The sequence below is a fragment of the Apodemus sylvaticus genome, chromosome 11 (genome assembly GCF_947179515.1).
Source record: "Apodemus sylvaticus chromosome 11, mApoSyl1.1, whole genome shotgun sequence".
NCBI classification, from domain to species: Eukaryota; Metazoa; Chordata; class Mammalia; order Rodentia; family Muridae; genus Apodemus; species Apodemus sylvaticus.
This window is the reverse complement of record NC_067482.1, coordinates 57,428,554-57,455,387: the sequence shown is the minus strand read 5'-3', so window position 1 is coordinate 57,455,387 and position 26,834 is coordinate 57,428,554. Positions and strand designations below refer to the sequence as shown.

Genomic DNA, 26,834 nt, shown 5'->3' with positions numbered 1-26,834 from the left:
CATTGCCATCCTAACTGTAATTTTGATACTGTTATGAATCATGCTATAAACATCTGATGTGCAAACCACCTGATATGTGACCCCTGCGAAAGGGTTAGTCACATGACCCACAGGTTGAGAGCTGCTGCTCTAAGTTCTGGAAGAAGCCCAGCGAGCTCACCAGTGTGATACAGGAAGGCAGCAGCTGGGCAGTTGTATGGGGGGAGGGGCATGGGGAGGGGGAGGGGCATGGGGGAGGGGCTGCGGACCTACAGAGATGGACGACAGGCACGAGGAGATGGACTGAGTTGAGACCTGAAGGAAGGAGAAAAATGAGCTGTGTTCGTTGAATAGGATGGGCAGGATCATGTGGAGGAAGAATTTGTCACTGAGCAGTTAGCATGTTCCCAGAAGCTTTGCTGGCACTGTGAAGAACCCAAAACACAAACGGAGCAGTTAGATGTTCTGTGCTCCCCCGCACAAGCCATCCCCCGAGGAGAGCATAGGGCATTCAGAAGATCCAACCGTCCTAAGTCAAAGCAGTCCATCCACACAGGCCTGTCCCTCACACCCACACGACCGTTTTCTGCCCATGAAGTTCTTTCCTAGACAAGCATCACATTCCGGATTCTGATAAAACCAGACTCTCCACAGTATGTAAAATGCTGCATAAAACTTATCACCCCATATAGTTGTAATGGTGGCTAGCATCAAAATAAGGAGGAAATAAGTGTTGGTTATATTAGGAGTGGAGAAATTGAATTCCTTGTGTGCACTGTTAGTGGGGACAGAAAATGGTACAGCCATTGTGAAAACTCAGGTTCCTCAAAAGACTAACCATAACTTCCACATGATCCAGTAATCCTACTGCTTGCTGGATATACACCTCAAGACATTGTGAGCAAACATGGCTGAGGAGAGGCATTTATATTCCCACATTCAAATAAGCTTTCCTCAGAATAGACAAGGAGTAGGAGGGCCTGCTCTGTCCATCACTGCATGAATGGTAAGTCACACATGGCCAGCACACACAATGCAAGTCTGTTTTCTTTAAGAAGGGAAGGGGATTTTCATGCATGCTATGTCATGGGTGAGGATATCAGGTTAAGTGCAATAAACCAACAACCAAAAGCGAGATGGTTCTACATCTAGGGACCATTTGAAATAGTGACGCTCACAGGAACAGAGAGCAGTAGAATGGTGGTTTTCAGGGGCTGGGGCAGACAGATGGGAACTTTTTAAAACAAGTGTATAATTTCAGTTTTTCAAGATACAAAGAGTGTTGGTGTGTCGGAAGACAGCTACAGTGTACTTACATATAACAATAAATAAATAAATCTTAAAAAACAAAAAAGAAAGAAAATGGATGACAAAAGAAAGAAAGAAAGAAAGAAAGAAAGAAAGAAAGAAAGAAAGAAAGAAAGAAAGAAAGAAAGAAAGAAAGAAAGAAAGAGGCAAAATGTGTATGTGCATAGGCCTGGACGCAGAATGTTGGCCATATACATGAGGAGATGTTTCCAAGGAAAAAGGATTCCTCATAAGAAATCAGAAGTGCCACCATCTTGTCTCATCTTCTCTGTTTAAAAAAGAAAATAGACATCTTGAGAGGTGGCTCAGTGGTTAGGAGCACTGAGTGCTTTTCCAGAGGACCTGAGTTTGATTCCTAGCACCCACATGGTGGCTCACAGATATCCATAACTTCAGCTCCAGGGGATCCAATGCCCTCTTCTGACCTCTTTGGGTACCAGGTATACATGAGATATACATATATATAGGCAACACACCACACACACACAAAATAGTAAAATAAAAACAGGAATACGAATTCCACAAACTAATTTCCTCTGAGGAACCTGTTGTTTCTTTTCTTTTGGCCAGACTAACTCACGTTATAGCATGGCCTTGCTGGGGACACGACTCAGTGGTGATGTGTTTGCTTAACACACACAGGATCTGGGACCAATTGCTAATGTGAGAAAATAAAAACATCTTGTCTAATCAACACTTGGGCAGGCAAGACAGCTCAGGGGTAAGGTGATCAGAGTTGACTGCCTAGAGCCCATGGAAAGATGGAGAGAGAAACAAATGAACAGTCTTTCCTTATTGTTTGCTCTGTTCTGGCTCCTGGAGGGCACTCAGCCCATACCTGTTTTGTGAATAAAGGGATGAATGATTAGAAATGAGTTAAGAATACACACAGTAAAAGCCATATCTTTTGTGCCTCTTCCAGTCCTACAGCGAGGGATCCGAGCGCGGAGCCCCTGCCACTCGAGCCCGTTTTCATAGCTTAACTCAGATGTGGGCAATGCCACAATATGCACGCATTCGTGTGCTTTGTATTACTGTACGTGAAGTCCTTGGGGTGTGGTACTTTTTCTTTTTTGAGAAGAGCTTTGGTTCAAGGCACAGATCTGGAAGTACAAAGCTTGGTCCTGGGGATTGTCCCACAGTGCCAGTTTGTGCAAGCGAGAGATTCCACGTGGCCAAAAGGAGTCTAGGGAGACTGGCTGGCCTTATCCTTATGATAACTCGACCTCTTTAAAGGTCAGAGGTCCCATGAGAACCGCCATGATCCCTTCGGTGAGAGTCGTGCCTGCAGCGTCTGAGAGACGCTCCGACTTGTGCCTACTTTTCGAGTGTGTGTTGCACACATATGTATGCACATGTGTGGAAACCAAAGGTTCTTCGATCCCTCTCTGCTTTAAATCTGAGACTGTGGCATTTACCAAGCCTGGACCTCACCATTTCAGCCAGCCGGCCTCCTGGATCCTCCTGTCTGCCTCTCCGGCACCCAGATAACAGCCATTGCAGCACCTCATGTGGTGCCAGCAATTCAAACTCAGCCGCTTCTCCAGACCCTGCCTTCCACCTCTTGAACTTTTCCTTTCCTCCCACGATGCCACACTAGCAACCAAGCCCCTCTAACACATGAACTCTTGGGGGACAGCAGCATCCAAACCATAGTGGAGGGAGATCTAATCTAATCCACTGATCAATGCAGCAAGACATGCCAGGACAACAGTACAGAGAAACTGCAGACGCACGTTCTGCAATTGAGTTGTGAGGAGCATGCTGGGGCTAGCCAGACCCTAGCAGAAGGATGACCTTGTCAGAAGTGGTATTCCGGAAACCAGGTACACGGGCACAGCAGCCTTACTGTTGTTCTTTGAATAAGGGACCATAGGAAAGGCCCATTAGATATGTAAACTGATTTTCTACCTTCAATTTTCAAAATCAAGTTTTCTGCATTTTTCTCAACCTTGTTAGGAATCTGGGTATGAAATATGACACCAGTTTCTCTCTCTTGGGCTACCCAGATGACACTATTACAGACCCAAGCAAGAGCACCATACCATCAGGGAAGAATTTGGTGTTATGTGTATCCTGCCTCTGTAGGAGGCTTCTGGGCTCTTCCAACACGACCTAGAAAGGCAGATGCCTCTGGCAGGATAGGGCACCAGCTCCAGTAATGCACCTTCCTTTCAGCTCCTGGGTCCTCCTGCTCTGAGAGACAGGGGGGACAAGCAGTGACTGTCTGCCCCGAGGAGGCCAAGGCCATGGTTAGGGAGAGGCACAGAGCTTGGGGGGGGGCATTACTTCCTGGTGATCTCATTTAGCCTGAAATCTGCATCTCTCTGGCAAGTCTGGCAGCACAGTAAGTGCTAATGTGGAACATCTGGATTTGGGGGTGGTGAGACTCAGTCCTAGGTTCCACCAGTCCCACAGCCCGGCCTTGGCCTGTGGGACTTGCTAGATCTAGCTTGTCCTGCAAGCTCGTGAGTTTGAGTTTTTCATTTGATTCTATTTCAAGGCCTCCGTGGAGAATAAAATAGTCCTAGATTCAAACAAACAAAACCGTGAGCTGTAAAAATAACATGAAAACATTTGTATTGAGAGTATTTTCTTTAAAAAGAACGTATTGTGAAAATGACTGGATCCTCCTCCCCGACAGCGAGAGAGACTATATTTAACTATGATCAGAAATCACAGACACGAGTTTTGGTAGGTGTGGTGGGAAGTTCAGTTTAAACTCCTCAACGTTCTGCCTGCACCCCCTCTTCTTAGGTCTTTTTAGGTGACCTCAGGGGGGCTCAGGGAAAACCTGGACTATCTCTTCTCAGCCATCAGAGCAGTTGGGGGTGACTGGGTTTCTTGGGAACACAGGGACTGGTCAATGGCTAGTGGCCTCTTGGAGGAGAAGAGTGGGCAGGCTTCGTATTAATGAGGGTAGAGGAGCATCAGCAGATGTTCATTCACAGGAGGACCCTGAAACAAAGATCCTTCCAGCCCAAATGAGTACAACACTGGAGCAAGGTTTCTCCAAAGGGCTGAGTCCTGAATGATTTTTTTTTTCAGCGCTCAGATCAATGGTCTGCACACTCTAGGCAAGTGCTCCACCACTTAGCTAGTGCTCCACCCCACTTAGCAAGTGCTCCACCCCACTCCCGCCCAGTGTTTCGTATACATGTCAGCTCACTGAACCAGGAGGGAAGGATTGCCACGGGAGTCTCCCAACTACTTCCTCCTCCTCCTCTTCCTCCTCTACCACCCTCTCCCTCACTATCTCCACTATCACCATCACTACCACCACCAACAACAACAAACACCCCTAACACTATCATCACCTCCATCATCAACACCATTACCACCATCACCACCACCACCACTACCACTACCACCACAACCATTTCCACCACTACCACTATCACCATCACCACCATCACTACCACCCCACTCCATTGTGTAGACAAGGAAACCAGGGCTCAGCAAAAACAAGCGCTTGCTTAAGATCACACAGTGACTGAGTGTTAAATGACATGGAAACAGGTCACCCGGCTCTAGAGACCACAGTGTCATAGGGCATACTCTTCAGATCACCCAGCAGTCATGGGTGCTACAATGCCACCTTTGTCATATCCCTTGGCTCTGTCTCCATCACTCTGTCCTACTTAGGACTTTGTTCCAGGACTTTGCAATCCCCTCCCTGCTCCACAATCTTCTAGCTCACCTCCCTGTCCCCAACTGCTGTCAGCGGAACATCAGAAACTCCTCTGGCTACACTCTGCCTACAGCCTGAAACCCTCCCACTAGTTGCAGGCACCTAAAAGGGAAAGCCACACAGATTACAGCTGGCAGCTAAGCTTTGGCTGAGCCTCTTGGTCATTTCTGGCTCCCCATCCCTTAGCACACTGTGTTACCCCTCCTCCCTGCCTCTGTCCTGTCTCCAGCACCCACTCCCACCTCTCTTGTCTGGCAAATACCTCAAGAAGCAGTCTCCTCCTCCCGGAAGCCCTTCTAGCACATCTGAGACCAGAAACAGCCACTTCTCTCTTTGTGCCCTCGCTTTCATGGCTTTTATTACAACGACTTACAATTTATCTTTGTTTTTAAGCTCATCACTCAAGAGTAGGGAACCTCGTGCCATCTCACTCAGCCAAGTGACTGAGAATTCCCTTAGTCAATATTAAAGAACAGAAGATCAAATATCCTGTTCAGCTTGAAGTCTTCCAGGATGGGCAGGGTCGGCGTATAAAGAAAGCCCATGCCTTGGGACAGTGCCATTTGCAAGAGGTCATTCTCCCATTGCCTCTGCTCAAAGGGTTCGTTCCCGAGCCGGGAGCACAATGAGTCTTTTTATCATTTGACACATGTACCTGCTCGGTGTGCTTCCTCTTGTGACCAGCTCCTCTTTCTGACAGGCATGGCTTCAAGAGCTCCTGGGGCCCTCCAGTGTGTACTTAACTAAGTAAATACAAATTGCATAGGGCCTAAGAGGAAACCATTAGCATCCAGGAAGGATCTTCAAATCTGAGATGACACCGAAATGTACTTCAAATCAGCAGACTCAAGTTCAAATGCCTAAGGGTTAGATAACATCTAACCGTCTATGACAGTGCATAGTAGGAAGCGAAAACTCAGAGAAGAGGGACCTTGGGCAGACAGAAAACGCCCGGCCCCAGGCCTTCCCTCCAGAATGGCTGACTGTAGGAACAGAGGTCCTGGGCAGCTGTGTCTTTGAATTTGTTTTTTCCAAGTAAAGCTAGAAATTTGCATTTTTCTGAAAGTTTTTAGATACCAATAATGAAATTCTTTTCAAATACTCAGAAAGGTATTTTGCAAACTAACTCTATTTGGAGGCCAATTCTGGCGGCGGCCTGTCCGTTACGCAGCCCTGGCTTTAGATAAAGCATCGCTTGAGTGATCCCTAAATTTAAGCTTTTGGAAATGTGCACAGATATATTCAGCACTGTGGACACACAAGGGCAGAATTTAAATCTGAAATTAAACTAGAACACTAGGGTTAAAAATAACATTAAGGCATAAACCACCGAGAGAGAGTAAGTAGACAGGAAAGCAGGGCGCCTTTCTAGCTTGCACCAAACCCCATGCAGAGGCTCAGTTACCGGTCAGCAGGTCCATCTGCAGCAGGATCTGGAACAAGCTGGGGTGCTTGTGCCTCAGCTCCTTCTCCCAGGGCAAGGCTCTGCACACCTCTGGTCTCCCATACTTGCGCTTGAGGTCCAGGTAGGAGTTATGGGAGTCACCTAAATAGAAGCAGAAGACATCACCCCCTCAGGAGCGGCAATGACCTTATCCCTCTAAAAGCTGTCCTTCCTAAGGGGAGCTTGAGATGGAAGGACAGGCTTAATATTCCTGGATATTTTGGCTTGGGTCTTTCGGGGATTTGAAACTGGCCATGACACCTCTGCCTTGGGGGTCAGCATTTGGAAGCGAGTCCAAGAGAAACATGCCAAAGATGCTGATGGCTGCTGACTAATTCTACAGAACGAGCAGCTGGCCTCTGACTTGCCCCCAGGAGGCCATTTTTTTTTCTAGCGTGTGTGTTGATGAACGAGGCCCCAGAGTCCCCAGGGAGGTGAGGCAGTTGAAGACTTTAGGAGCACCTCCCGGATACCACCAAACAGGTCAGCACATAGGGCTGGCTTTTTGATTCAAGGTCTCATTCCTGGCGCTGTGTAAATGATCCAAATGAGTTTCCTCTTTGGGACATGACTATTCCTGTGTGCCTGTCCCCTCCCTGCCAGCATCTTTGTTTCTGTGTGATTCAGCCAGCAGTAAGCGCAGCAGCTGGGAATGAGGACTGTATTTTTAACAATTTTTTATACCTGCATGTATACGGCGAGGGGGCACGTGTGTGTGTATGCATGAACACGTGTACATGCACATAGAGACCAGGGGACAACCTTTGGTGTGTGTCATTCCCAGAAACACCATTTACCCTTTGAGATGTGGTTCCTCATTGTCCCAGAGCTAGCTGGCTAGCTGTTGGTGAGGCCAGCCTGATTGGCCAGCAAGCTCCCGTCTCCATCTCCCCAGCATTGCGATTCCAGGCAAGTGACATCGTATCCAGTCTTTTTTATATGGGCTCTTGGCATGGAACTCAGATCTTCACGCTTTCAAATACTTTACTAACTGAGCCACCTCCTTAGCCCAAGATCATCTCTTTTTAAATTGGACTTTTGTTTAGGATGGGGGATCCTGTGTGTGCCACATGGCTTGAGTGGAGATCAAAGGGCAACTCTGAGAAGTCAGTTCCCCTTTTCCATCCTGTGGATCCCAGGGACTGACTTTAGGTTTGGTAGCAGGTGCCTGTCCCTACCTAACCACTTCTAAAGCCTGATAATCTGCTTTTGAATAGCATCGCGGGGTGTCGACCACCTGCCACCCCGTCTGAGCACTATGAGACCCTATCAGACTGGTGCATGGCTTAGGTGCATCTATGCACCCCTCCTTCCCTAGCCTGGAACTGGAAGGTCCACTCGAGGAGGGGGGGGGCGTGAGATACGCACGGTAAGATTGAGATACTGAACTAGCTCTTGCTGATGACAAACACCCGATAGGAATTTATCTTCCAGAAGGAGCATATGTGACTAACTGTAGTGTCACCACATCAAACGTGGAGATCTAAAGCACAGAAAAATTTACAGGTGCTAAATCTGTGCTGGGACCCTAGGAGACAAGACAGGACGAAGCTCTGTCCACACCCTGGGTGAGAAAGGAGATCCTGGGCCCCATGAGTCCTGCGAAAGCAGTCTGTTTGAGATTCATTCCTTCTGCCGAATTTACTGGCGCCCCCCCCCCCCCACAAGCTGATCTGAGGATTTAAGAATAAAACAGGGCCCCAGACAGCAAAGTCACTGTTCAGATATTAATGGTCCAAGACAAAAGTACGCTGATGTGTACAATAATTTCTAGTGATTAATTTATATTTTCCAATGTGTTTTCTTTTCTTTTCTTCTAGACATGCCTTCTAGGTAGAAAGAACACCAGGCAAGGTTCATTTGTATTCTTAAACAAGATCGATCAGGTATGGTGGGAGCGTCCACCAGTTTTCGTTCATGGCGGTTGCTGGTGCTTTGGGGGGTTGGGTGGGGGTAAGAATCGAGGCAGAGTGCACACTCTGGTTCCCATCTGTCTTTGGAAGCCTGGAGGTACACCTGATCCTGCTGGTATCTGGGCTGAGTGGGACGTGGGATATGTTTCTATTTTAGTCATCCCCCTTGCCCCAGAGCAAAGCTAAACATGCCAATGCAAATCCAGAGCTTGAAATGCCCTCCAGAGCTCCATACTTACAGGTCTCTCGCCTCTTATCCTCAACCTGGACGGTTGCAGCGTACGAGGATATTATGTCTTGGACCTCAGCACACCGCTCATAATATGATTGGATTCGTTCAGCCAGTTCCTTCTCAAGGAAGGGATTAAGAACCTGCAGGAGGGCAAGAAATTGCATGAACTACAACCACCATCAAACATCCTCTGGCTAGTGTTGAGCTGTCTGAGGTCCCTTGGTGACATCACCGGCTACCATCCCACCTGGATTTGCAAACCAGTGCTCCCAGGATCAATTCGAGGCTCGCTGGTCCAGCTTCTTGTGTGCTACCTTCTCATCTGCAAAGCTTCTTCCACATCAGTAGAGACCTGTCCCCCTCCAAGTGTAGTTCCTAGAAACTTGCATTGTCTCCATTCCCCAATGCTAATCCTACCCAAGCTGGGCCTGCCACCCGAGGCCCTCCTGTTTCCTTCTGCTTTGCAGTAGCCTCAGTCTACAAGCGCCAGTGGCTCCAAACTACGATTCCCTACAGCCTTAACTTGTGGCCAGATGTGCTGGGCACCTCAGTGAGCCCAAGCTCATGGGAATTAACTCATGTCATGTGATCTATTAAGTGCACGGGGCCAAAGCCCCAAAGAGCAAGCCCCTAGGGACCAAAGTACTTAATCTTAACTCTGTGTTTTCAAATTTGTGTCTGGACCCAAAAGAGCCTCATGCAATGGGCTCACTGGATTACAACCAGCAGTGGCTTCTTTTGATTTTTATACAGAAGGATCCAAAACTTTAGAGCACATTAGAGAAGGAGGAAGAGGAATTCTTAGTAAAATTATTTTTAGTTTCATATACGAATACGTATATGTATGTATATGCATGCTGTTCATTCTATTAATTAGAGTATCTTCAAAACATTGCTTAAAGCTGGGTCTGTTGACATCCATCTGTAATCACATCTAGTCAGTGGCCTAAGGCAAGAAGATCAGAAGTTCAAAGACTGCCTGAACTCCAGAATGAGTTCAAGGCTAGCCTGGACAACTTAGTGAAAACCTGTCTCAAAAAAAAAAAAAGTTTTAAACAATGTTTTTAGGAAAGGAAAAAGTCTAAAGCTGAAAGAGTGGTCAGTGGTATTCTAGCCCCAGAATTAAAAAATATTTTTTGTTGTTGTTTTATTTTTGTGAGACAGGGTCTCCTGTGGACACCTTGGTCTTGAGCGCTCGATCTTTTTGCTGACCACTGGCACTACCAATGTGCACCACCATTACACGGCAGAGCAGAGGAATGTTTGAAGCTCAGCCCAACCCATCTTTCTTGCTTCTCCTCTCTGCCCGGGTCTGGCATGCAGTAGGTACTCTGAAGCATTTACTGCACAAGTGAATCCGTGATTTTTCTTTTCTTAGCTATCTCAAAAGGGAGGAAGGGAGTCGGCTCCCTATTTGTGCTCGTGTCTTTGCCTGGACTCCACGGGGTCAAGGGAATGAGAGGACAATTCCCTCTCAGGCATCTGGTGGGGTCCTCAATCTCCTTAGCGGGGTTGAGAAGACACTGTTCTGAGGCTGCGTGGTGGGAGGCTGTGAGTCCTCTACTAGAATGGCGACGACGGATGATGGGCAGTCCTCCGTGGGCATGTTAGGATGTGTGTCCTGGGTGCAGCAAATTACCTCGGGGTCCAAAGCCCTCTTGAACCTGGCTCTCTGAGGTTCAGCCAACCCAGCATGAGCTGGGGCAGGGCTTCTGTGAGGATGAGTGAAAGATTGGCCGGCACAGGGCTTTAATTTGCCAGAGTACGGCTTCTTCTGATACTTTAAATAATAGCGTAGAAAGGGAGCTTTACCAAATAACTAAGATTCTCTCCTTTCATTAGCTCAATCACTGGATAGGCAACGGCCTGATAAAAATCTACTCTATAATTAAGCTAGTAGTTATTAAAACAGAGGAAGTAAACGGTTCCCATTTTATGAGTACTAAATGAACCGCACGGTAACAGAAATCTATTATCGGGGTGGCTCAGGGGAAGCCTCAATATTAATTATGTTTGGTGGCTGAGCCCACGCATGGCTCAGTCCGCTTGGGTAAATCTTTTGTTTACACTGTGTTTCCTGTTCCCAGTGGCACACAGTCACACACACACACACACACACACACACACACACACACACTCCTGGCAAACTTCTTGATCCCCGAGGCTCACCTGTGAGGGGTGTAGGCTGCGAAGGCGATAGTATTTCACCGGTCCGAAAAACCCTTCGATGCCAGCCACATACCTGCTCCCTCCAATGATGAAGTAGCCAGCTGTGTCGTTATAATAGAAATCTTCGTGAAAGCTAAGAGAAGAGCACAGAAGATTGAGGCAGCCCTGGGGACTGGGACCTGGTCATCTTAAGAGAGACTCGTTCTCCAAGCCCCTTGACCTGACTCAAGTCGCCACAGGACTCTCCGTCTGGTTTGCAGGAGATGAGACCACTGCAGCAGGGTCAGGTGGCCCTGGGCTAGATCCTGGCTCTGCTAGACAGCAGCTGTGTGAACTTGTCCCAACCATCTAAGCCCTAAAGACTATTGTCCTTTGCAAAATGATAGTTCCCCATTCAGTGAACTGTTAGGATTTGATGTACTGCAGTCCCAGGTAAATACCTCGTATCTATTACTGTTTGTGATATTGTTTAGAATTGGGAGAAATATTGGGAATTATTTACTTTAATATTTTGTCCTAAAAGGAAAAATTTTTGAGTAAACAGAAAGCAGACTAAGGAGAAACTTAACATTTAGACTGTTTGATAAGGATGAGAAGTTAAATTCATTGAGGAGGAGGCATCCGCAGCAAGGCCAAAGGTCATGGCCAGATAAGGACGGAGATGGAGGAAACAGGTGGTGGGCGGTGTATATAAGGGCACCAAGGCACTTCTTGCAGTGTTCTTTATATTTAAGATCGAAACGGCCCAGGATCTACCCAGGAGGGATGGCTAGCCATGAGTCTTGGGCACAAGTTTATTTACTATGTAAATTGAAAAGCGGGCAAACCTGGAGAGAAAAAAATGTGCAGCTAAGTTTTCAAATGAAGATGTGGGGCTAGGGAGATCACTCAGTTGGTTTATACACAACCCTGGGTTTGCACCCCAACACCACATAAACTAGGTCTAATCTATAAAGCTAGCACTCAAGAGGAAGAGGAAGAAGGATGAGAAACCCAGAGTCACCCTCAGCTACTGTGAGTTCAAGGCCAGTGTAAGCCACATGAGAGTGAGTGTATGTGTGTGTGTGTGAGAGAGAGAGGGGGGGGGGGACAGGAGAGGGAGAGAGGGAAGGGGAGGGAGGGGAGAGGGAGAGAGAGAATAGAGAGAGAATAGTTTCTATCTGTGTAGAGACAGTAAGCAGATGTTTTCGTATTTGCACAAACTCTGAAATATATTCAATAAGCTAATGAAACTATTTCCCCATAGGGCAGGAGGTAGAGGCTGGAGTAAATCTGGAGAGCTGGAGGCAAGGCTCGACTATCTTTGTTTTTACCCTTTTCTCTTCCTTAGTGTTGTCTTGATGAACCACGTGTACTCATTACCTATTTAGAAACCAAACTAGGACTAGGTGACCATGTGACCAGAGCATATGTGAACCGCGGGGTAGGTAAGACAAGTCAGTCAGGTGAGAAGCCAGGCAAAGAGGAGAGAGCCACGGGCAGAGAGGGCAGATGGAAAGCCAAGAAGAGAGAACAACATGACAGGCAGGCTGCCAGAGGCCGGGGAGCGAAGGAAGCCAGAAGCCAGGGGACAGCAAGCTCCTGACAGGTGGCTCAGAGGAGCCAGGCAGCCCAGGGTGATTCCAGGACAGAGAAGAACGGAGCGCCTCTGAGCAAGACCCTGTTCCCTAGCAGGTCTACCCACCTGGTCAGGGAGGAGGCTGGAGAGGGTGGGAATTGGGCTCGTGTGTGTGTGTGTGTGTGTGTGTGTGTGTGTGTGTGTACACCACTGTCACAAGAAATGAATTCACTTAGGCACATGCAACGCCAATGGAAGAGAATACTCTGTGTATTTATCTTTTCAGAGTCTCAGCCTCAATGGACTAGGGTAGATGAAGCTCTCTCTCTCTCTCTCTCTCTCTCTCTCTCTCTCCTCTCTGTCCCTCTGTCTCATTTTCCCTCATTCCCCCTCCCTCTCTCCTTCCTTTTTTATCAAGAGAGACCATAAAGTCTTTCTTGACAAACTCTATAATAACTCTGCTTGCAGAATGGACCCTGTTTTTCAGGACCTTGGAAAGACTGGAGCATTCTGACTCTCATGAGCATGCTTGGTGCTGAGTGGCTGTGAAGCTTCATTCTGGATCAGTCTGCTTGAGGTCCCCAGCTCTCTGCAACTCTATCGGTGCTCACAATAGGCTGGGGGTGCTCCCTAATAGAGGCTCTCTGGAGCCCTCCCCTCCCCCCTTTTAAACTTAAAAATAACACTGTCTATTTGTAGTGTTGTGAAGGTTGACTGGACTACAGGTTGAATGACCAAAAAGCCTCAAAATGTTGCAGATTTCAGAGGGCTTGGGATAATCCAGTGTGTGCACAGACACCACTGGTTGAACATCCAGAATCAGGAAACTTAGAGCTCCCTAATTCTCTGAAATCAGAAATGTCTTGAACATCTAAAATGCTCTAAAATCTCATGTGGCAATCAGACATTGCCAGACTTTGGGCATTTAGGTTTAAGATTTGTGGATTCTCAACAGTTAATACAAAAAGTACTTAGGACAGTGTCGGGCACATGGTAGGTGCCATGGCTGTTGGCCACAGGTGTGAATCTCATCTCATTGCTGGACTTCAGCTCCCACCATCTGAGGCACACGCTTACTAAGATGTGTTCATTTCTCACATGAAACACTGCCAACTCTATGTTCATTGTAATCCTGGCGTGGACCTCAATATGAAATCTATTAAAATAGAACTGGGGGTGGGGGAAGACAGTTCCTTCCATTATAGAGCAAGTTCTGCTGGGTCTGTAAGTCCCGCTGCTCAGGAAGATGAGTCAGAAGGACCGAAAGTTCAAGGCTGTCCTAGACAACATCACAACATCATGAGACTCTGCCTCAAAATAAGACAACAAAGGCTCAGTAGTAGAGTATGGCATGGCATGCAAGACCTATATATCTCTAGTAACACACACACACACACACACAAACCCACACTCGTATGCAAATTCATTACTAGTTTGAATAGATTCAATAAAAGAAAGTTATTTTAGTGGTGGAATTACAGTAAATAATTATGAAAGACCGAAGAAGTCTAGAAGAGCTTGGGGGCTCAAACCGTTTTACAAGCGTCTTCTTTCTTTCCTTCTGTTTGGGAAGGGTGAAAACAAATTGTGTGCGTTTTCTGCAAAATAGACGATAGCAAACTCCAATTTTCAGAGCAAAGTGGAAGACCCTGTCTTGAAAGCCTGATGCAAACATTGCTGTAGCCCCTGATCACAGTCCTTAATCATTCAGGGGGCGCAGCCCCAAGCCTTCTGTGGATGACTACAACCTTGTATTGCTCCAAACTCTACCTCTCCCGGCTTCCTGCCCCTGTATCTCCACACCTATGATAACCTTTAATTAATAAACTCCACACCGTAAGGGACAAAGAAGAGCAATTTGGTCCTCATACTATGATGAGTGTATGCAAATGTGGTCTTCCCTCCGAGTATCTTTCAGTGCTGTGCTCATCCTCTCTGTGAGTGAGATGATACTTTGGAGAAGCATCTAACAGCTCCTCCGGGAGTCTCAATTTCCAGCACTGCTACTCTTGTGCTTTGGGAAATGTTTAAGTGGAGAGAGGCTAATATGAATGCTGGTGTCTCGACAGGATAACTGAAAACCCAGCTACGTAACGGGCAGGTAACACCCACTGCATGGATGCACAACAAAGGACAATGCACAGTACAAAAGACTTCATCCTGCTACTAAGAACGGCATGCACTTTAAGATGTATACCATGTTTACTTCTGCAATTTTCCATTTAATAGTTTTGGGCCTCTGCTGACTGTGCATAAGAAAAACCATGGAAAGTGAACTCCTGGATAATGGGGAACTACTATATATATATTTTTTTAGTTAGCATACGATGCTTAAGGAAAGGGTCCTTGTTTCTCCTGGTTCTTTTTCTTTCCCCACCTAATAACAAATTACTTGGTCTCTATGTCGCTGCCCAGTAACTTTTGACCTGTTTTCATTATCACCCCTCATAGATACATCTATCTCAGTCTCCACCTGCATCTCTACAGTATGTTTCCACATTTTTCTTTGCTGAAATTCTCAGCATTTGTACAGCATTGTAAGGGAAGCCTTGTGCTGTGCCCGGTCTGATGGTCATCAATTTCTCTGACGAGGAAGCTGAGCTAGACTCTTCCAGAGTTCAGACGAGTCTCTTTGGAAAACCTCAGACACTCTGGCAAACTGTCTTTCCTCTTATCGGAACATAAAGGCTCATGCTTTATTACCAAGAGCACTGGAGCCCGGAAGATTGACCGACGTCGTTAGATAGGCCTGCTCAGAATTAGGAGATAGTCAGACTTGCAGGATTTTTTCTAGAAGAAACTTGAGGACCCTTCACCTCTGGTCATTGTTTTTGCCTGGGGTCAATTCCTCAGGACCTAATCTAAGATCTGAGTCTCTCAAGCCACTTTATCCATTTCTTTCCAGCATTTCTGATAGCCTGTAACTTAAAATTTATTTGTGAATTTGTTCTTCTGAACAGCTCTCCTTTATCGTATTTTTTTCCTGTTTCCTGGAAGTAGAGATTGCATTCCCTCTTTTTAATCTTCTTACACCCCTAGAATCAAACCCTGTGTCGGGAATGTGAAATATGCTCAACAAATATGAGATGGACAGACAGATTGATGCACAGACGGATGGATGTAGCCTGAAGGTATTCCTGTCACTAAAAGTCACTCAGAGGCACTTAACTTTGCCTGCACAAGTTATTGAACACTGTTCCTAAGACACTGCCCCACCTTCATAGGATAAAACCAATACTACATTTACATTTCAAGAGCAGACAAGAGAGCTAGCAGGGTGTCCTCACAATATTCACAACCCAACCAGGAAGATTGCAATGCAATGCTGTTCACTTCCCTGGCTAGCATCACTGTAAAAGTAGGGCTCTGGTTTAGATTCCAGATTGGCAATGAAGACTATTCAGGCTGGGGCCAGTATGACTAGATATGACTTGTTGGATCATCTCCCTGAAATACAAACTGGTACAAACCTTGCAATCAGTCCTGGTCCATGCTCATCTCGGTCCTGTCTTTATAGAAGCCTGAGATCTTGTTCATAAATTTTATTTTAGCATTCAGATATTTAAAATATTGAATCAAAATGTCTTTTTCTTAGCACTCTTGAGTTGTCTCCCTCCCCAGTGATAACCATCACCAGTAAGAGCTCCCAATACATAGGACTAGCTTTATCCAAGACACATTGCATAGAGGCAGCCACACGGGGACATCACACCAGGACCTAGAGGAATGTCCTGGCCTCCCCTCAAAGCACCTGGAGAGTGGCCTTGCTAATGCCACAGGCGCTGGAGAATGGAGAAAATGAAGTTCTATTGCCACCACCCTTCTTGTTTTTGGTACTGGGCTCTGGCCACGCCAGCATTGAGCTGCTGTCACTCCTGTGATGTCAGGGTCTTGGAATACCACCCCTCAATCCCTCACACCTATGAGCTGTCTACATTCATTTGTGTTAGCCTCTGAAATTTGGGGTTTTGTAGAAAGGAAGCCATCAAGTGAGAAATGAAAAGGCACCTTTGTAATCCATACACTTGTTAAAAATAGCCTGGGGGTGGAGTGGGTGGGGCTGGAGAGGAGGGGAGTATTACTTTTAACTTACATCTTGAGATGACCCTTACTATCTAGGGCTTACTGCATAGAGCAGATTTCCAAAGGAGCCTCAGATCCTGTCGGGCCTCTCTGTCCCTTGATTTAGTCACAGTAGCAACTTCCATAAAGTAAACCTGCCTGTGTTGGATGCTTCTGATTTTGGCACACTTTAAGACTTCTGCTTCACCCCTAGCCTCTTTCTCTCCACTTCCATAAAGCTATAGACTCACTCTTGACCTTGTGGCAGCTAAGCAAAGATACACCATTAGCCTTTCTAGAAAACCCTAATCCTTTAACACACACATACACACACACACACACACACACACACACACACACCAAAAACAAAAGCAAAAACAAAAACAATCAAAAAACAAGAATTGCTCTAATTCTTGAACAAGAATTAGAGCCTACTAGAAATCTGTGAGATTTACATCCAGCAGAATGGTTGAAGAAGCATGTGGCTTCTTTTCCCACTGTGCTCTCTCTCTGTTTTGGTTCCCTCAGCAGCCAGTTTATGAGGGAATCTGGGTATCCAGCTCTGATCAGGTTTCCCAAATACTTAATGAAGACTGTGTGTTTGACGATATAAGCCCCATTATTATGTGTGGATCTAGGAGCAAGTTAGAAATCAACAAGGATCTAGGAGCAAGTTAGAAATCAACAAGGATCTAGGAGCAAGTTAGAAATCAACAAGGATCTAGGAGCAAGTTAGAAATCAACAAGGATCTAGGAGCAAGTTAGAAATCAACAAAGCACAAGGCAAGGGTCCCAGTTCTCAGCTTCTGCAAATGCCATGGAGACCGCTACCGAGGGATGAAAAGCTGTGCCAGTATCAATAGCTGCACACATTTCAAGTCTAGATTATGAACATAAATATGAAGACTGTCTCCTTTTATGCTCTGCACGACACCAAAGTTTCCAGCAGTTCTCAATGAGCAACATTAATACTTAGATTTATTTTCTTTAGAATCCTTCGTAGAAGATAATTCTCAAAGAAAATAAATTATGAAGTGCCACAAAGGAAGAATTTATGGTGAGATTCAGAAAAAGGATTGACTACTTTCCCTTGCTTAGTACTATATACATATATATTCGCAGGAAGAATGGGTGCCTGTTAAAAGATAAACATTCAAAGCCTAGCTTAGACCCAGGGATTCTTCTGTGGGTTCCGGCACTGGCCACCAAACCTCACAATTAGACTTTGATCCCTAGAACCTATATGGTGGAAGGGGAGAACCAACTCCTGAAAGTTGACCTCTGACCTCCACGTGTATATCGTGGCTGACCTCTACATATACACCATAGAATCTGTACACATGCATGTGTGGTGCTCACACACATGAGGGGGTAGGTGGGAAATATGTAAAACCAAGAACAAAATAACAACAACAAAGTCTGGTTTGGAAAAGCTGAATGAGGTATACAGAATAATCTTAGGGTTGAAAGCTACAGCATGAGGACTCCTTAGCCCTACAACAGACTACTTGTAGATGAAAATAACACTTACCTAATGGTCTGATTATGGTAGCTTTTCAAGTCCCATCCAGTGCTGGCAGTGACCACTATCTACATTGGGAGAGAAATATATGGGTCAGGTAAGGCTGCACACCCCACGCTATAAATATATACGACCCTTGGTATAATTACTCATGAAATGCACTTGTCCTTCTCCTGATTAATTTCCACAAAAATAAAATTAAGAGTTTACTAGCCCTGTGTATATTTTAGGACTTAATAAATTTAGCTCTCCCTAGATGACTGGATGCTGCGTCTAAAAATATCTACAATGCAATTTCTGCTAGTGGGTTTTATGCTTCCAGACTTCAAGGCAGAGGTTGACTGGATGTATCTGTCTGTGCTTCCAAACTTCTTGTGAAGAAGACAAGGAAGTACACCTGACAGGACAAGAAGGCTTTAGAAGTTTCACTGATTATACCAGAGCCATGGTGGGGTGGGGGCAGGGTGTGGAGAGGAGAGAAGACCGATGCTCTACATTCTTCGATGCTGGTTGATCCCGGCCCCCTTCCCGTAAGCCATCCCCCTCATTTCTGTGAGGACATTGTTTGTTCATAATGTTATGTGTTCTCTCAAGTAGGTTCTTCTTAGATCTAAGACTGCTGTGTGGGTCCCTGGGACTAATGGAGACACTTTTTCTCAGGCACTTCCACAGGACGTGTTTAGCAAACATGTCCTGACCTTTCTAGAGTCTCAAAGACTTAGAGATCACCCTATGCCTACTGAAGGCAAACAAAACCAACCCCACCAGTCACAGGGTGTGTAAGGAAAGAAAAGAACCCAACCAGTTGTCTCTCTTAGCAACCACTTTAAGTAACTGATCCACTTGATCAGAGCAGTGAGTGTGGTAATGCCACCAGAGGTTTAAACCTATGTACATGAAGGAGTCTGGAAGTATCTGAAACCTACTGGCAAAAGAGCACACACACACACACACACACACACACACACAGCCTTGGTTTTTCCCACCTTGTTGCCCTTCTTCTCTGTGGCTTCATCGCACCACACATTACACCACACAGTGCTCCTCTCTTCCGAAGGGGCTGTGTCCTTTGGTTGTTCAACACTATTCTTCTCTACTGCCTTACAAGCTAAACTCCAAATTGAAGTTTCTGCACATTCTAGCCCCAAAGTACTCTTTTTCTATTTGTTTTCTATGCTCCTCAAGTTCATATAATATCAATTTAATTCCTAAATGTGTATGTTTATGGAATGTGGAGGTGAAAACTCAGGAATTCATATTATATGAAGCCATGAAGATGGCTCTCTTTGATGGGATTAGCAGCTACCTAAGAAAAGAAGACCCAAAAGATGACCTAACAGGTAAAGGTAGATCCACGGAGACTGAAGACTGAGTCTCATTCCACGTGGTGGAAGGAAAGACTTTGACTCCCATAAGTTGTCTTCTGACCTCCATATAATTACTGTGGCATGAGAATTCCTGCACTTACATATAGGTATCATATATACATGCTAAACTAAGTATATGTGTATAGATACAATAAAAATTAAGAAGAGAAAGAGATCTCATCCAGAATATTCTCTCTGTCTATCATCTAGTGATGCCTATACCATGCTGTTATGCAGCAAGCAGGTTCCCACTAGATGCCAGCAAGAGCTTTCAAAACTGTGAGGAATTAACTTTTTGTCTCTGGATAGTCTATAGCAACCGACCGACACCAGTCAACTTGGCTTATCTGTGAACTTCCCAATCATCGCAGAAACCCCTGATCCTTTCTTCTCCATTTAAATTCTGCCCAAACATAAAAGCCTTGTACATGAATGCCTCCCTGAATGCAGCATCCCAGCACGGAACGCTGTCTTCCTTCTAGAAATCAATATGAATCATTTGGCAATTAAGCTTGCCTTATGACTTCTCTTCACGTGCTTAATGTTACTTCCATAAATAGTCTATAAGTAACTGGAGCCTGGTGCCTTACAGACAGCAGGTGCAGAATCAGATCTATGACTCTGCTCTGAGGACTTGATGCCTGTCTTGGTGACACAGCATGTGCCTCACATACATGGGCATGGTTGCCATGGACCTCAGCTATGAAGATTTTCTGAGGAAAAAGTAACATACAAAAATTCCCAGCTAGCAACTTACACAAGGTGGTGGAGAGCTGACCTGCTTAATTTTTTGTTGTTGTTGTTCTCTTCAGAACACAGAATGGTGGGAACATTAAGCACAAGGGAGGACCGTGCGTTATCTAATGCATGAGACAAACAAGACGCCTCCTCCAGTTTTGTTCCAGGAAAATCACAAATCAATAAGAAAAGCTGATGAGAAAGTAAAGTAACCAGAAAAAGCTAGCATGCTGGCACCGCATCGATGGAGAAATGGAATCGTCTTCAATTACAACAACAGATTTCCCACAATCCATAAAACCCTCTGTTATGGGGGGTTTGAGAGAGTTATGAGCAATGTTTTATGTACAGAATAGATAAAGACCCTCCCTCCCAACACAATCATCACTTACATGCGTTGGTTATTACGGGTGTGTTTAGTGCCAAGAATAAGCAATTGTTTCCACTGCCAAAAGCAGTCAAATCATTTCTAAGCTGAACTAGCCAATAAATTCCCTTTAAGAAAAAGTTGCAGATCTAATAAAGGCCATGTGAACATGGCCGATGTGATTTTGACCATTAAGTGCACGAAGCCCATCTCCCTAGGGGGAAGGACTGAGTAATTCAGACAACTGTGGCCACAGAGCTGGCTATATTGTTTACTCATTCACCACAGTGTGGAAAGAAGCACTTTAAAAGTTAATTAAATGGGATGAGAGTCTTATGATTTAAACTTCCATCTATAAAGTTCGATTTAGCAAGTGTGTAATTGTAAAGGGTGCATCGGTTGCCAAATTCCCTCCCAGGTTTTGTTGCCTTCGCAACAATGTTTTTTAGCTCAAAAGAGATGTCCCCAGGACTCCAGGCAAAGTTAATGCAGATACCTGGCCTCCTTTGAAAGAGATATCCAGTCTGCACCACTCCTTCAAAGGGAGGGTGAATTTTGTTTTGACAGCCAGGTCTTCTCCTTTGACGAGATGCATTTGAATATGCAAACTACCTGCAATGGAAAAAGAGAGGTTCATGGAATCTGGAGTATACTTTCTCAATAACCCTCCTAAGAAGTTAGGAGACTAACCGCATCCCCCTTTTCCTTTAAACAGAAGCCAAGACAAGCCAGGTGCGGTGTGGCGAACACTTGTAATCCCAGCAACAGAGGCTGAGGCAGGAGGATAGAGAGTTCCAGTTCAGGGCCAGTCTGCCTTACACAGTGAGTTCTCCTCTTCCTATGCAGACTTTGAAAGAGAAGGAGGGGGAGGAGAGGGAGGGAGAGAAAGAAAGAAAGAAAGAAAGAAAGAAAGAAAGAAAGAAAGAAAGAAAGAAAGAAAGAAAGAAAGAAAGAAAGAAAGAAAGAAGGAAGGAAAGAAAACAGGGAAAAGCAAAACAAAGCAAAATGAGCAACACTCAAAAATGCATTTGTACATACATTTCTTTGTAAATATGGTATTTATTCTGAGCCCTTGAGGGGAGAAAAAAAAAGACTTAATTTGAAGCTCACGGTTGATTCCCTATGGTCTTGACTGCATAAACAACACCCAGTTTCTAGCTTCAATTTCTATTTCCAAATGAAAAGAAAACAAAGACACCTTTGTCTAGCAACCTGAAACCAAAATTCATCTGTATCTCTCCAATTTATTTTTTCCAACTTTGTACAGTTGTCATAATTCCAGAAACATTTTTAATAAGATTACTTGACTGAGTCTACCCAAAATAATCCACTTGTGTGTATGTGTATGAATGTATGAGTGTGTGTATGTGAGTGTGTATATGTGTATGAGTGTATGTGAGTGTGTATGAGTATGTGTTTGAGTGTGTGTGAGTGCGTGCATAAGTGTGTGTGAATATGTGTGTATGACTGTATGTATGTGTGAGTGTGTGCATGAGTGTGTGTATGTGTGTGTGTTAATGGAAGGAACAAGCTTCTCTTTCCCCACTCCTGTTTTATTGGTTTACTCATCTAAGTGGCATAATTACAATACCCATACAATCCCCACTGCCACTTGTGAAATAAAACACATTTTAGCCTCCCAGAGCCATGTCGCTGACAATGTCTTCCTTATCCCGCACAGATGCTTCTTCCAGGAGAGTGTACAGAAACTACAAGATGATTCCCAGGCTCTGTTTATACTCACCGTCCTCCGTAAGAAACACAGAAGGCGTGCCGTACATCTCATTAGAATCAACAAAGTACAGAATTCCACAGAGACTGGTCTCGCAATAATGGAGTAAATAAAGCCACAGAGAAATGGTGACCCTGAAGGAGGGAGGCAGAAGAAAATTCTGCAGATTGATATCATCCAAGAACAGGTAATTACCGTTAACAATGACCAAGTAAATTGCTTTCCTTCTAACGAAGGGGTGGATTTGCCTTAGTGTTCATCATGGGAGATCAGCTTGCAAAGCCTGAGATTTTGAGACAAAAGAGGTAGTTATAGAAACTGCGAAGATAGGAGTTAAGCTCCTTTGTATAAAACTCGCTGACATTCTACCTTGCACGGAAATGTTGGGGGGGGGGACTCTCTGAGATGTTCACGTGCCAGCAATCTGAATTCCTGATTGAGGCTGATAAAGTGAGACAGTGAATAAAAATATGGATTTTAATAAGAGGTGATGTGATAAGGAGCTATTCTAATATCTGTGATTAGAAGAGGGGGAAAAACATAATTAGGGCTTTTTGAGCAATTTTGTTTCTTTCAAGGATAAAAGCCCCAACTGTAATGCTCTGCAAATGATGCATGGACACAAATGTGCCATCCTATCTCTCATGTTTGGGTGCTTCAGTAGCCCAATTCTAGCCAACCTATGTGACACCGTTCATTTAATTATTCCATTCCTGCATGGAGCTATTTCAGTTGGGGGAAGGAAAGAAGAAGAAGACGCTATGGCAGAGCAGATGATGGCTCAGTGGGTAGAGCGCTCGCCTTATAAACATGAAGACCTCATAACCCAGCAACTCAAGAGTAATGGTACTTGCTTATAATCCCAGCTCTTGGAAGGCAGTGACAGGAGAACCCTGGCTGGGGGCGGGGTGGGAGGCACTCACTGGCCAGCCTAGCCTAGTTGGCAAGTTCCAGGTAAGTGAGAAACCTTGCCTCAAAACCAAGTTGGACAACTCAACATGGACAGCCGAAGGTTGACCTCTGGCCTCCAAATGCGTGCACCCATGTATCTATTTGCACACAAACAAAATGCACACACACGCACATCCAAAAGGGAAAAACTGTACATCTGTGACTTAGATAATGAGGATAAAATAGCCAACTCAGCTAGGACAGTTTTAACCAAGATACAAGATACATCAGTCACTCAGGAAACACTTGAACACTAGTAGGCTGCAGGCTGAGCTAGAGACCAATAGTTCAGAGACAAGGAGCAGGGAATCAGAGCGTTTGGTGTATGACACATGACTCGATGTTAAACAAACACATCCTGCTTTTTCCATTTACCCCAGTAGCTAATTTGAAGCCTGGGCTAAGGTGGCAGTGGCCCTCGATTCTTTGGAGGATACAGCCAAAGAACTCTTTCAGAATATTCTGGGCTTTGTAAGCTGGCCTTGAAGTCAGTGTCACATTATGCAAACAGATGGTGTCACAGACTTCCCTCCTGACCCACCCAGCTGAGCAAGCTCATGAAGATAAGTTATTACAAGGAAGCTTAGCGAGAACATACGCTCGGCGAGTGACTCAAGATCTTTCTACCGCCAGCAGCACAGGAAGAATTAAATCACTCAGCTAAATCCATCTGATCTGAGGTGAGCTAGGAACCATTTCCAGCAACTTCAGCTCAGCAGAAGGAGAAATAGATGTGGATTCTGCTGAAATCAATGGAGGAGATCAGAGGCCCAGTGTCTTCTAGCAGCTCATCCAATCTTCCAGGACCGAACAGGCAAGGCCATGACTACAATCTATGCTGGCTGTGGATGGCTGCACCTGAAGCGTCAGCTGAACTAAGCTTCAATACCTTGCTGCCTGCTCTCTGGGACCAGCCCACAAAGATGAAAGAAAGTAGAAAGACTTCCATGTGCAGAAATAATTTCCACCGAATGTTAACGTTTCCTAGTTCTCAGATTCTCTCTTTTTTTGTCTTTATTATTTATTTATTATATATAAGTACATTGTAGCTGTCTTCTGACACCCCAGAAGAGGGCATCAGATTTCATTACAGATGGTTGTGAGCCACCATGTGGTTGCTGGAATTTGAACTCAGTACCTTCGGAAGAGTAGTCAGTGCTCTTAACCACTCACTGAGCTATGTCTCCAGCCCTCAGATTCCCTTTAAGCATTTGTGCAAAGAACCCTGGAAGGGATTCCTCCACTAGCCTGCCAGATGGTCAGACACGCACAGGTCCATCCTACCAGCCCCCGACCTGCCCACCCTTACATGGGATAGTCCACGCGCTGGCTTCGGGTGGCCTCTAGTTCTCGGTTCTGGAACTTTGGTAGCTTCTTCACGATGCCTGTGTTTTCTCCACTGGAAGCGTAGGGGAAGCTGAGGAGGGCAACTGCATCTGCAAACATCACAGAAGTCACCTTCAGTCCTCTCCAGAGGGGCACCTTTCCCAACTCACACCCTTCTCAGCACCCTCAGTTCCCGCCAAATGGTTAAAGCAACAGCCTAACATTATGAGCGAGCATCCGCAGAACACAGAATCTGAGCCAGGAACCACCACACGAGGCACATCAGCAAGACTGTCCTCATTTGTTCGCATTGCAATCTTAGGAAAAAAAAAGGTTTTGCTTTCAGTCCCAGTCTGTGGAGGGGAAGTCCAAGGTTACATTTACAAAGTTCAGAAGCGATAAGATTTTTAGGTTTAAATTCTGGAATCCACCCATCCATCCATCCATCCATCCACACATCTACCCATCCACCCATCCACCCATCCATTTTCAAGATGGGCCCAGGTCCTTGCACAAGGTAGGCAAGTACACTCTGCCATTAGTTAACGTCTCCAGCTGGTATGTTCTTAACCACATTGCACCCAGCCCTTAATGCTAGGGAAAACATTTTCAATTTGTGTTACAAGGATGTTATCACATTGACACAACTCCTGATAGCACAGCCACTATTATAAATATCGCACATGTATTACTTTGGTGAATCCTCGCTATTATGGCCAATGTACAGACTAGGAAACAGAGGCAGGGTTTGCCAACGTGGTAACTAACATTTGGTGTATGTCAGACAATGTGATAAGCATATTTCAAAGGTCAAAACAGTAATCTTTATGACAAATGATCAAGTGGGGCATCAGCACTTTCATTTCCACATTTTTTTCATAAACATGGGACTCTAGAGCATCGGCATGTCCTTGACAGATCGTACAGGGAAAATCAGTCTCTCCAGTTCTTCATCTAACCACTGCTGCTTTAATGAAAGCTAAGTATACATTTCTATTCTCCATATTCACTTGGCCTAGGAATAGCCATGCCTTTCTCTTTCCTAAAATTCTTCTGGATTTAAACATCCATAATTCAATGATAGAAACAGCCTACTCTTCCTGGGTCTGTTGGAGAGAAGAGTTGGTTTCTGTAAGAGTCATCAAACACAGAGGATGTGTTCTCAGCCTGGGACACTAATCAGCTCAGCTCATTTCCCAAAGAGAAACAAGAAACTGTCGGAAGCATAGAAGTACCTTGAGTTTAATATGATCTGAAAATCTCAAAAGCAGATTTTAGAATCTCCAGCCCTTGTATATATATTTAATAGGATTAAGCAAGCCAGTTGCTTCAAAGCATCTAAATCATGAAATGCATTTCAGCTCCGTTTGGGAACAGAGGACTTGCTGGTCTGTTATCATTGTGGAGGTGAAAGTTGTCAATGGAAAAACTGAAAAGTGGTTCTTAGAATCTGGATAGTTGATCAAAAATGATTGATTTGAGCTCAACCTTGGCTTGGTTTCTATGTGTTGAGAGATGCAGAAAAGGCCAGACAGTCACATTAGTGCCAGAAAGCCTGAAGCATCTAAGAAGCAAAACAAAGCTTTGAGAAAGAGGTTTGCTCACCCTAGGATCAAAGTGCCCCACAGCCAAGGACTATGGAGATAGAACTCGCAACCAAAATGTCTAAAATAACTTTGCAAATGTACATGGTTTTGATGCCCAACAAAACCAAAGGCACGGATGTGTTCTTATCAACTCTAGCTTTATTAGTTCTGTTGTGTTTTGCCCTCTCTATCATCTTGTGCATCCTTTACAATTAAAACTAATTAGCAGGAATGACAGCTTAGGATCCATCTAAGACAGGAGAGCACATCGGCTAGTCCATTAGCTGACAGTGGCTGTTGAGAATATCAGACAAATGTTCCTTGACACACATCCTTGTGTGATGGGATTATATCTTAAACAATTTCAATGACAAAAATTAAATTAAAAAAAGGAACTTAATACCCTAATCTACCCATCATTATTGCTTAGCCTAGTTACCTTAAATGTGCTTAAATGTGCACATTAGCCTAAAGTTGAACAAAATAATCTTACACAAAACTTATTTTACAATGAAGTGTTGGCTCATATGATTTGCTAATACTGTGCTAAAGGTGGGAAACACAATGGTTGTGTAGGTATGATTTTGCAATGCCAAAGTTTAAAAAATCCCAAAGTTGGAAGGGGGGATTCAGTGGTTAAGAATCCGTGCTAGTCCACCAGCAGAACCTGGAGTCACATTGAGGTAACCATGTAACAAGCCAGTCATGGACTTGTGCATGCCTATAAATTCCAGCATTGATTATCATTGGAGCTTTTGGCTACTAGCTAAACCCCAAAATTCAAACTCTGGGTTCACGGAGAGACCCAATCTCAAAGGAATAGTGCAGAAAGCAGAAGTCAATAAATGAGGATACCCTGTGCCCTTCTTTAGCCTCCCTGTACACACAC

General features: G+C 44.9%; 1 protein-coding gene across 1 annotated transcript in view; it reads right to left on the bottom strand.

The window, feature by feature from the left end:
• Sel1l3 (SEL1L family member 3) overlaps positions 1-26,834 on the bottom strand; it is a 107,777-nt gene that overhangs the window by 58,199 nt on the left and 22,744 nt on the right. The window contains exons 3-9 of the mRNA XM_052199416.1: positions 24,343-24,469; positions 22,095-22,216; positions 20,847-20,962; positions 17,888-17,946; positions 10,737-10,869; positions 8,575-8,707; positions 6,384-6,524 (exon numbers count right to left, since the gene is read on the bottom strand). Of these exons, the coding sequence (XP_052055376.1) occupies positions 6,384-6,524; positions 8,575-8,707; positions 10,737-10,869; positions 17,888-17,946; positions 20,847-20,962; positions 22,095-22,216; positions 24,343-24,469 (831 nt within the window). The remainder of the gene's footprint in view (positions 1-6,383; positions 6,525-8,574; positions 8,708-10,736; positions 10,870-17,887; positions 17,947-20,846; positions 20,963-22,094; positions 22,217-24,342; positions 24,470-26,834) is intronic.